Source organism: Dermacentor silvarum, chromosome 3 (assembly GCF_013339745.2).
Source record: "Dermacentor silvarum isolate Dsil-2018 chromosome 3, BIME_Dsil_1.4, whole genome shotgun sequence".
Lineage (NCBI taxonomy): Eukaryota > Metazoa > Arthropoda > Arachnida > Ixodida > Ixodidae > Dermacentor > Dermacentor silvarum.
In genome coordinates, this window is record NC_051156.1 from 151076323 (window position 1) to 151088456 (window position 12134).

Genomic DNA, 12134 nt, shown 5'->3' on the forward strand with positions numbered 1-12134 from the left:
CGCCATAGTTCTCTCTAGTGATTATTGAAGGAAACTCTATGAACTACCTATAACACAGCGACGAATTGCTCCCTTTTGCTCTTCCGCCGTTAGGGCAAGGGGCCGTTTATTTCGCAGTGCGTATCATTAACGTATACCATCACTTTTTCAGATTCTGCGCAACAACTTCGACTGCGATCCAGCGCAGTGCGCTAATATTTCTTTCTTTCTTTCTTTCTTTCTTTCTTTCTTTCTTTCTTTCTTTCTTTCTTTCTTTCTTTCTTTCTTTCTTTCTTTCTTTCTTTCTTTCTGGCAGATCGGATCTTTTTGCCAAACCTGACCGTGATCCGAGCGCTCGCTCGAGGATTCAGGCGACTCCTCTGAAACGACCACTTTCGTTATAAGCCCACATGATTTTAACGGACACACAAATGCTTGAAGTAACTTGTGAGTTCCCGGGATGCGAACCTACTGCGGAAAGCGGCTTTATACTCCCGCTGCTTTGCTCTGGGAGGGAAGGGTACGCCGACAGTATAACCAATTCCACATTCTCTCCCGCAACAGCAACTTTCGTTTCAGCGAGTGGTGAAACTTACAAACATCAGAAGTGTTTATCAAATGATGGGGGCAACGTACCACCATTGCATTACAGTGCCGCCCGCTGGAAAATGAAAGGAAACATTAAACGGGACGTTACAGAATACGAGCCCTGACAAAGTCATGCGTTGCTGCTACGACACTGCAAGTCACAGCTCAAAGCCGCCGGCGGTCCCCTTTGTGCCCAGCTTGCTCCCACAATTAGGCGGCCGGGACTCCTGCACTTTGCATGTACTATATACGGGCCGCAGCTAGCCCATACGCTATGAACATTTCACTCCACCCGCAACGCCTCTCTCGGCCTCCCTGGGGTCTCGGCAGGCCCAAAGGAAGCAGTCGAGATCTCGTGCGCTCCCTCCACTTCGCAGGGACTGCGCCAAGAGGGATGGAACCACGTTAAAACACAAACAGATTGCGACGTGCACTGCACCAGCAGTGCCCCTTCGCAATCTTGCAGGAATTTAATAGGTACAACAAGGGCGCAGGGCGGCGTCTCCGCGTTCAAGAACCCCCCAGTGGCAATCTCGGTTCCCCTAGCTGCACCAGCGATTACAGCACTGCTCACGACTGGTATATGTGCCTGAAAACGCGGCCCATCTACGGTATATTGTACACACCCCGGTGTACCTTGCCGGTCGCAATCTGTTGCCGCAGCCCTCGCAGGCGAGACACGCAGCGGCCAAGCTTACGGGCGCATATGAATATAGTGGCGTCCATTATAAGGGGACCGCACGTGGTTATGCGCGTGGAAGAAATTGTGAGCTCGGCAACGTACGTCCGTGTGGGGCGTCCGCATCATTCCTTCTTGTTTTCATCCACGAATGTCTGCTGCGAGCGTTGTACGCACCGCGCCACGCCGCTTCGCCAAGGGCATCTCTCGGGTTATCGCGCGGCAGACAGCACGCCGACGCCGGACAGGCCCCTACGCGGCGTTAGGAAGGGGATGAAGTCACGCATTTCGAAAGTGTGTTTTCTTTTTCTTTTTTTCAAGGGCACGCCCCAGCTCTCTGGACTCCCTCCCAGGTCGACTTAGCATTCTTGGCTGTTTTCTGCGCGACGCAGCCTTTTGTTGAGCGAGTGGGCGCGGTCGCTATTAACTGTTGCACGTTAGGTGTCAAGCGCGATTCTCTTGTGTACATAACTACGTGGGGGGCCCCCCCATGCTATGGTTCGTGCTCGGAATGGTTTATCGTTGAGGCGCGAGCAATGGACGTTTCGCCACCTCCTTTAGTCACCGCGACTCTAGAGAGAGTTGGAGCGAGTCATCCGTTCTCATCCTGGTTTTATTCATTTTTGCTTTTACTTTTTTTTTTCTTCGTGGAGACGCAGGCAAAGCGGTGTTTGCCAACGGGCTGGTGACGTCTACGGCGCGGGCAGCCTTGAGACAATACAAACGAAAGGAGTAAACGCACTGAAAAATGAGGCCTATTTTGACTGCGACGTCAATTCGCCGACCGCGCACTTTCGCTCTCCGACATAGCCTGAACCGCGGCTGTTACGCGTACGTGACGTGGATGCGGAAACAGCTTTCCTGCTATTTATTTCTCTCGTTCTTACTTGGCGTGCTGTTCTCGGTAGAAGGAGTTGCGCTACTGAGAAGGAACTTGGGCACATCGACGCGCATGCTTGCCATCCATTTTCGCTTACCTAACCTCTTAAACCGATTCGCTGCGCCAATTGCGCCAGGAGTGCCTATACCGTGTGCCGGACTGCGACTGTGTATGCCTTAGCAGCGTGTCTCGTGCGTTGGGCATCCATCCATTTGCCCGCTGATAACACTCTGCACCGAACTTTAAGAAGACCGAAGGCTCAATTCGCAAGGTTTTCCGTTCGGGAGAACATCTCCGTCGTTGACCAGTCTCCTTCGCTAATCGTTGTCAGGATTGGTCGGTGTACACCTTCTCACTAACCATTCGGTCGTACGGCCTCGTGTTCACAAAGCTGTATTCTGTACAGATACCGTCAAGTAAACGTAAAGTGTTGAAGTTGGTGAAATAAAGGAAACGCTCGTAAAATTTTAAAAATAATGAAATGACTGAATTAAACTTGACGTTTCGGGCCCGTACGCGTCCCCTGGTCCCAATGGACAACAAAGGCAATGGTCCTCGGTTAAGTATGTGTAAGATTGCGCAGCGCGAGCGCGTAGATGACGGGCAGGTTACTACGTGTCCTGTTTATTACTTGGAGCATCGTCTGAACATGCAATTATTCTAGCAGTAACCGTGTCGGCAAAAGTTTCTCCGTGGCGATAACGGATGCCATTGACGGAGGAGGTTCATTGCCTTGGCCATCCATTGCGAGCAAGGGACCCGTACGTGGTCCCCAAGACGTGAACTTTTAGTCATTTCATTATTTATATATTTTGGCGAGTGTTGGTTTTATTGTATCATGTTTCTCACTCGCCAGACAAGCTTCTGTCAAACTCTCGATTACACAGAGTAACGTTCCGTGGCTTCGCTTTGATCTAAGTGGACTCCTAAACTTCAATGGTAGATACGTCGTGAGAAAGTGATGTTATAAATCGAACCAGGATATTTCGAACCCACATATAACGAATTATTGTGTATAACGAACGCAGTAAAATCCCCTTAAAAATTTTGTTTAAATTATTCCTTTTATATATCATATTACGTATATATCGATCTCTTTTGTAATCCCCTTCAGATTCGATATCTCCGGGTTCAACTGCTATAGCTATTATACACATGAGTCAAGCGCAGTAAGGAGGCGCTCAGAATTTCAGACGGTAGCATCGATATCTTTAGAACGCGATTGCTATCGAATTGGCAGCGAAATGTCAAGTTCTGCTTTTTCTGTAACCGCTGAATGAGCTCGTAAAATGCCGTGGCCGTGATGGCTCGGTGTCCAGTGTAGCACCACGGCGTGGCCCCCATTTTATGTGCTTCTCGATGCAACAAAGCTACGTGGCATTCACGACGACGTGCTTGTTCGTTCCTAATTCCGCGTAGGTCATCCAAATTTTTGCAGAGCTGGCTCCAAATAGGAAAACGTGGTCCACCGACGTCGTGCGCCAATTCAAATTGGGTTCTAGTGCTCGGCGAATTGCTGTTTAAAGTTACAGACGTTCTTTGAGTGATCTTGAATCTTGTATAACCCTACCCAAGTAAATCCTTAAAGCAAGTTGAGTACGCTCCACTCGCGCGTAAACGCCCGATTCCTCCGTCTCCTCTTGTTACTCTTTTCCCAAAAGTCGAATATACCTAAAACTGCGTTTCGAGCGTTTTTGCAGACGTGAGTGAATAGCGGCCGCGAGGCAGGAACAAGAAGAAGCCACGTTCTATTCCATCGCGATACTCCACGTTCTCTGACCAGCCATGCATGTCTTGAGGACGCGGTGCCTCAGAATTACACTCGAAAAAAAAAAAAATGTCACAGTTTCGCCCTAAGGGCGAAGCAATGAATGCGATAGCAGCACAGCAATGTCATACGAAGTAAGGTGAGCGGCTTTGGTAGCAACAACACGCAGAACTGTTGTCGACGCCATCGGCGTTTTGCCCGCGTTAGCTCAAAATGCGTGCGGCGTTGGTGACTGTTGCTGGAGCCTCTGATATAAATAGGCACTTGGTGCCGCAGCTAAACGTCGCCTCCCTTCCCTCCCCCTCCCCCACGGCCTCTCGCGCGTCCGAAGAAGGCGCGTTTGCTCTACATATATGGTGATTGTAAAGGAGAAAAGAGACGCCTACTTCTGCAGCCCTTAAGCGAGCACGGCGCAGAACGCGCGTTTGTTCTCCGCCGTGCGTTCACTCCCCGTGAAAGACGCGCCCCTCGCGCCCTTTCACTCGCACATACAGCGTTCGGCGCGCGGCGACGATTTCATCTCCAAATGACGTCATACGGAACCTCACGGCGACGGCGACGCCGACGGCAGAAATCTGCTTTTGAGTGTCCATATAATTGCTATCGCAATAAAAACGTTTAGCACTAGCGCAGCGACAGCTATAAGCGGACGCAAGGAAGCGAAGGGAACGAGTTTTTATTAGTTTGTTCTGTTCCTGCGCGCGTATCGTTTGCGCTACGCTATAGTGTTCCAAGATGGTGCCCCAACTGGCCCACATCGAGATCCTAGAGATGGTGACGTTGTTTGAACGCAACGCAATCATTCGTTTTCGTGAATGACGTAACGAACAGCTTCTGCGCGCACGCGCCGGCTTTCTCGGCGACAGGGGGGCTCCTCGAAAGGCTCAGCCGTAAGAAAATTTAACTCTACACCAAGGTCTGCTTTGTTGTTTGAGAAACATCTATAGGGCCTCGTCGTCCGAGAAGAGGGTGTGTGAGGAAGTAACGACGCATGCCATCCACGTACACACACACGGCGGGCCGCAGATGCAGCGGCAAAACAGCCGAGGCGTAGCGACGATAAAACGCTTCACCCGCTGCCGTGGTAGCTCGTTCACACGACGACGAGGACGTTTTTGAAAGCCTCGAGTACGCGCGCGCGCTCGCAGACTTGACTTTCAAATGAGAGCCCACTCTGCTCTTAAGAGGTCCGTCGGTCCTGAGCGCGTTTATAGGCGCGCGCAACTCTCGTTAGGCTGCTGCGGTACGCTGAGTGTGCGGCCACCTCTTAGGACACGGAGAAAAACATTAAGAAATAAAGAACATGAATTCGCGGACCCCGGCGTGAAAGAGTGCGTGGGCGACAGTAAGCCATGCCGACGGCACTTTTCTCTTTCTCGGGAGGCTCGGTCGACCTGGCACGTACGAACGTAGTACGGAAGTTGATGCGGAATTCCTTTATGCGGGATCAGGGGAGACACACAGAGAGAGAGATAGAGAGATAGAGAGCGATAAAACTTTATTGTTGTTCAGCGCGTTAATGAGCAGACCGACCTCAGTCAGGGCCACCTCTGTCATCAGCGCATACTTGACGCATATGTGATGTACACTATATAATGGAAAATTTCCAGTTGACAGAGATAATTGCTTCAGACCTATAAGAATGTCGACGGCATATCTATAGAGCGTATCTTTCGTCACATGCTATATTTGCCAGTGAAATAAAACTCTCTCTCGTTTCTGTCTGCTTCCTCTTCAGGCACGACCACAGAGCAGCCGCTGACATCTACAAATGCACCGCGAGTCGCAGACAGCCCTGGAGTCTTTGTGTGTGGTGCGCCTTGCAGTGATTCCTTTCCGGTTCCCGTGTGCGGGTCCGACGGCCGAGTCTACAACAGCGAATGCTCCATGATGAACGCCAACTGTCGGTAAGTGGCGTGGCTCTGATTACGGCGAACATCAACACAGAGCTGGCGACACGGTGGGGAGTGGCAGCCACTTCACTGATTCACGTCCCTATTGCGATATGAAGCGCTTCAATATCTGGCCGTCATTCTCGGAGGCCACTATTTGGAATCTGCTGGCTATGCTTTGCTTGAGCGTCAACAATAGCGGCGCTCATAGACTTACTTTCCTGTTCAAAGGTGGCATGACAAGTCGTCAATCTTCAGGTGTCGAGCGATTTAGGAGGCCAGTTTTTTAAACATTCTGTACGGGAAAGGAGGGGAGATGTCCAACGTCTGTGGGAAGTTAAGAGACATGTAAAGTAAAATGTAAGCAGCAGCTTGCATAGACGAAGCCACCATCGGAGTTTCCATTCGCGAAACCTTTTTTGGCCTACCGGGCACCTGGGACGCCAGCGCCACTTGTGGAGAGGAATGACGTCACTTTTATTGACCCGGCGTGCTATTGTGGAAGCTTTAAAGTTCCGCCATATCGTCGAATTTGACGTCTCGTCAACTCTCATCGGCTCAAAGCGCTGCTGCAGTCTCTCTTACTGGCTCGAAGCTCCAACAAGGCGGAATACGACAATTATCTGCGGAATTTCCCAATATCCAGAATAGCTCCCCCCGGAGATGGCCTGCCCTTGCGCCTCCTCCGGCTTCAGTCTTCTGTTTCACCAGTAGAGACACCCTGAGCCAGAGGACAACCAAACAACTTTGAATATGCTGTGTAAGTTTTCATCATTAAGAGAAAATCACAATCTCTATGAGTACATCTAAATGGCCAATATGAAAAAAAAAATGAGAAAAAAAAAAGAACACGCACGTGTTTTGTGTACCGTCTGAAGCATTGTATGTATAGTGCAGTACCTCACTAAAAACAAGAAAAAAGAAAGAATGAAAACACCTAACCTAAATGTTCTGTATACGGGGAGCTTGAGTACAAACTCTGTCCCTCGAGCACTTTTGCTTCAGCAGGCACTACCCACCGCGGTAGCGCAGTTGGCTATGGCATTGCGCTGCCGAGCTTGCCGATTGTCGTGGGTTCGATCCCGTCCGCAGCGGCAGCATTTCAGAGGGGAAGAAATGCGAAAACGCTCTTGCGCTTAGATTTACGCGCACGTTAACGAACCCCAGGTGATCAGAATTAACTTGGAGTCTACCACTACAGGCGTGCCTCATAATCAGGTCGTGGTTTAAGGTGCGTAAAACCCAAGAATTTCTTTTCAAAGCAGACAGCCGTGTCTGATTGCACCTCATTTTCTCAGCCGTGAGCCGTCCAGCGCATGGACGGAAATCCGCGACGCCGCTGCTGGCTCTGCAAGTTATCGCATGCGTCAAGCGACGTTGCCTCTCGCTGTCTCTTATCTCTAAAAAAAAAAAGAAAACAGAGCTAATGAATCGCGGACAAAAAAGCGACCACAGTAAAATATTTTGGCGGATACTTTCCGTAGAGAGGCTCCTAGATCAAAGACGGCCTTTGATGATGCAGCCGAAGCGGGTACTGCGTTTTCGTGGCAGAATAAGAACGCCCTGCTTTGTTGCGTCCATGCGGACCTATACGTCTAATCATTCGGCTCAGCCAGACTGACAACACAGGCGCAAATATGACTCGTAATGTTCCCGTGTGTAGCCTAGTGTGCTGAAAAAAAAAAAAAACTATATAAAAGATCTTATATTTGCTGTAGCACAATTAGTGCGACACCAGGTTGGAAAATGAAGTGTTCCTGTGATCTTAGCACAGCCAGAGACACGGACTGTGCTATTAAGATAAAGCTACACCAACTCGCCCGAAGGTCCCGTAATTTTCCACGTCCCAGCAAGCGCTCGAAACCGGTTGAGCTCATCTCACAGTACTAGCTGTCTAACAATATATATATATATATATATATATATATATATATATATATATATATATATATATATATATATATATATATACAGGGTGTCCCAGCTATCACGCAGCACGATTTAAAAAAAGAAGGAATGACGGTACGCGAAGCAAACCTAGTGCGTATTGTTTCCAGTACATTGGACTAGCCGCCAGTAATTTTTTCGTTACTGAGATTTAATTAGGTAATTGTAATTAATTACCAAATTCGAGAAGTACTGTCCTAATTATTGAAGTGTCAATGAGAAGATTGTAGAACAACATGAAAAACTTCCGCTACACCTTTCTGTTGCTCAATACGTGCTACATAAAAGTTTTTCCGAGCATGAAAGAAACCCGCGAATACACGCAAAGTGCCTCGAGCGGCCAATCGCGCGGCAATTCTGCGTGTATTCGCGGGCGTCTTTCGCGCTCGGAAAAACATATTTATGTAGCACGTATTGAGCAACAGAAAGGTGTAGCGGAAGTTTTTCATGTTGCTCTACAATTTTCTCATTGGCACTTTCATAATTAGAACAGTACTTCTCGAATTAGGTAATTAATTACAATTATTTAATTAAATCTCAGTAACCCAAAAAATTACTGGCGGCTACTCCACAGTACTGGAAACAATACGCACTAAGTTTGCTTCGCGTAACACCGTTCTTCCTTTTTTAAATCGTGCTGCGTGATAGCTGGGATCGTTCCTGGTCGGACACCCTACAGGATCGTTCCTGGCCGAACACCATACTGCTAGCAGTATGTCCAACGAGGTGGACAGTAAGAGTAAAATCAATGGACAGGTTCGTTGAGAACTATGAAAGGGTGCAAGCGAGTTTGCAGGAACTGGTACAACTTCAAAGCTCTCCCAGTGGCACCAGCAAGACAGCCATAAAAGGATATGAAGAAGTATTAAGGAAGTTCGAAACTTTATTGGGTGTCAACCTTTCTACAGCCCTGTTTGGCCCATGCGAGGAATTATCGAGGATGCTTCACTGCTAAGTTTACCGCGCTGCTGGAGCAAAAGAAGCAGCAGAGGCTCTTTGTGACCGCTTGTCAAGGCTACGGTCTGACGCCTCATTTGACGTCCTATGGCAGCGGACGAACTCAAGAGCAACAGAGTTCAGTCTAAAGGAACCTCCTGTGCCCAGAGTTTTGCAGCCGCCCAGACGGCTCGAATTCACATACAAGCCCGAGGAGCCTGCGGCGCTTCACGGCAAGTCGTCACAGGGAAGAGAGTTTTTTGCCGCTATCGATCGTATTACCAGCGAGATCCGACGGCGATTTGAACAGCCTGGCATGGAGCAGCTGATTAGCCTCGAGCGCACTTTGACTGACGCTGCTGAAGGTCGAAACTTCGCGGCAAACGACCTAAATGAGCTTTCAGAAGCACACGCTGCAAATGTTGACATCAGCAGGCTTTCAGCGCAACTCGTGCTTCTCCCAACGCTCCTGTGTGACGAGGGTCCGGCCGCAAGTGAGCGCATTTTACAAATTCTGCAGGGGAAGTCTGCAGATATGAGTAAGATGATGGTCCAGGTTGTCCGGTACCCGCAACTCGTGTTTACTCTGCCTGCGTCAGCTGCTTCAGGAGAGCGATCTTTCAGTGCTCTGAGGCGAGTAAAAACATTTTTGCGCAATCTAATGACGCAGAGGAGGCTGACACACCTCCTCCTCCTCCTCCATGTGCACAAGAAGAGAGCTGTGGAACTGCACTTGGATGCCGTTATGAAAGAGTCGATCCGTGTCTAGAATGGCAGAACCTTTGAATAGCGACCTTCGGCCTCCTTTGACAACCTCTCCTGCCCAACGCCCTCTTGTCATGCCAGCCATGAAGCTCGTCAATCTGTGATGATAGTTTTGTACCTATAGTGCCTACTTTCTTGCCTACTTGTATCACATTTGTGTACTTGTGTCAGTTCACATTTGCTTCACTGCGGGAGCGAATGCAGTAATATTAAAAATGATTTTTCGCAGCTTTCGAACCCGTTTTGTCATTTGCGCGGTTTGCGCAGGTTTTCAGTACTTCTGAAATTCCCAACCATTTTTAAAGAGTATACCAATGCAGGTTTTCAGTACTTCTGCGCAGGTTTTCAGTACTTCTGAAATTCCCAACCATTTTTAAAGAGTATACCAATGCAGAATAAGCGAGGATGCAATTATGTAAAATTTAATACGGTTAAAATGAATTAAAATAATAATTTATGTAATTAAAATCATACTAATTATTAAAATAATAAAAAGTAATGTAAATGAAAAAGGATTGACAGATATTGAGAAAAAAATAATAACACAGCATACAAAGACGGCAATACTTGCCCCCACCCCCCTCCCAAAAACATTCCGGAGTCCTGCCGGAGGCTGTCTCTACGGCAAGGAAATCTCTCCGTTCGCGAGCAAAACCACCGTCGAACGGCGGCCCGCTAATGGTAATCGCCGTGCAGCAAGTTACCGTGCCGGTAACGTGGGGGAGCCTTAGCCGCGACTCCGCACTTCTCGGCTACCAGCTGTTGCTGCCGTGCCGGCCCGTGCGCACGTCTAGAAAGGCCAACGTCGTCGAACTCTGTTCGCGCAGCTAATCAGACCACTAAGCACGACTGTGTTCGAATGTGACCAATTTGGCACTTGCGTTGCAGGCTGTAATTACCGATTCATAAGCGAGCAACGCGACGAGGCAGAGCAGGGAGCGCGCGTACCTGCTAGCAGACTAACCGGAAGTCGTAGGTTCTTGCTCGACCAATTCGAGATCGTCGCCGCCGTTGACATCACCAGATGCACCCTGGTGTGGGGATACCGGAAAGGCTCGGAGAGAAGCACAGCATTGTTTTTTTTTTTTTTTTTTTTTTTTTTTGCGCGCCCGCGGTGCGTAGCGCGCAGCGTTTGACATGGTTGATCGTGACGGCATTCCGAAATCGATGCACGCGCTTACTTGAAATGTTTAAAAAATATCGGAGCTGGTTTAGAGGCCCTTTAACGTTCCAAAGTGACACATAAGCTACGTGAAAGATTAACTTTGACAACCTGGGCTTCTTTAAAGCCTATTTTCATTCCGTTGCCATGTCATGCTGGGCCCTTTCGGCATATGTTTATATCAACGTGGTATAAATGCATGTATGTCCAGAATAAGCTTCAGCTGGTAGTAGCGCTTCCCCTGTATTCTCTCTGCTGCGTCACTTGTAGTGTTTTGTCGCGCAATAAACATTAACGTCAATGATATAGAGCGAAAAAAAAAGTTATATTCTTGGCATAGGTTTGGAGGGCCCCAATGGTCATGGCGATGTCGCGCGTCCACAGGACCAACGCCAGCTCAACCAGCGTGTTTCCGTCTTGTGCCACGGCCTCCTAGATTTTCAGGATTGAAACGAACTTTGTGTAGGGTTTTTTCTCGGGGCGGCGGCCGTTTAACGCGAATGAATAGCCGTAATCGTTCTCCTTCCGCAGCAACGTGTGCTTCACTGCGCTAAGAGTGACACTGCGGTGAAGCAAACGCTGCGGCTATTTGTTGTTAGGTTGGCTTCACCCTGTGGTACTGCACAGAATTTTCGCTACCCTTAGGGCGATTGCTATTATTATTATTATTATTTTAATCTCTGAAAACTTTTCTCCTGCTTAGCTCCTGCTTAGCAGTTTTGTATTATGTAGGCTGGAGGTACATAAATCGACACGCAATAATTATGTAGTGACCCAAGAGGATCGGCGTCAGGAGACGTGAAAAAAGCTCAAGCATTTTTGGTTGCTGCGAACGAGTGCACGCGGTATGTGGCTGCCAAGACTGGCCGTGAAGATGCAAAGCGCGTTGATTCCACTCCTCGGACGAAGCGTGTTTTAAAATGTCCAAGGTCATCTCTGTTGGTAATCGACCCGCTTTTCGAAGTCTGAAGCTTCGATGGTGGGCAGAATAAAAAGGCATCAAACTATACACTTTCCAGCACCAATGCCAGCCTAAAGCTAACTCCCGTTGCAGAAAGGCTGATTAAGAGCCTAAAGATGTTTCTTTCTACCCAGACTTCAAAAGGTGAATGGAAACACGCCATGGAGGCATGCAGCTGTGTTTCATCACAACCGCTCGTATAAAGCAGGACTTGGTTGCAACCCCAACTTTTCCGCTTTCGAGAAAGTATGCTGGTTGCCTGCTGACCAACAGCTTGGCTAGGACGACCAAGTGGCCCTAAAAAAAAAGCCTATGGCGGAAGAGTAGAAAGAACGATATTGGCAAAGAATGAAGGGGAACCTTGATAAGCGTCACCACTCGGAGGTCCCCGATATACAGCCTCGAATCATGGTTCTATATAGTGCGCAAAGGGGCTCGAATCTAAACTTCCATCTACAGGTCATTACTTGGTCTCAGAGATCGCGAGACAGCAGGGTATACTGAAGACCATCTATTACCATGCACCTCGCGGCAAGGTCGAAGAGGCGTCGCTCGCGCATGTACTTCTACCCCAGCT

General features: G+C 48.7%; 1 protein-coding gene across 1 annotated transcript in view; it reads left to right on the forward strand.

The window, feature by feature from the left end:
- The window catches only part of LOC119445924 (uncharacterized), a 35931-nt gene that overhangs the window by 12847 nt on the left and 10950 nt on the right, over positions 1 to 12134 (forward strand). The window contains exon 3 of the mRNA XM_037710226.2: positions 5633 to 5801. Coding sequence (XP_037566154.1) covers positions 5633 to 5801 — 169 coding nt within the window. The remainder of the gene's footprint in view (positions 1 to 5632; positions 5802 to 12134) is intronic.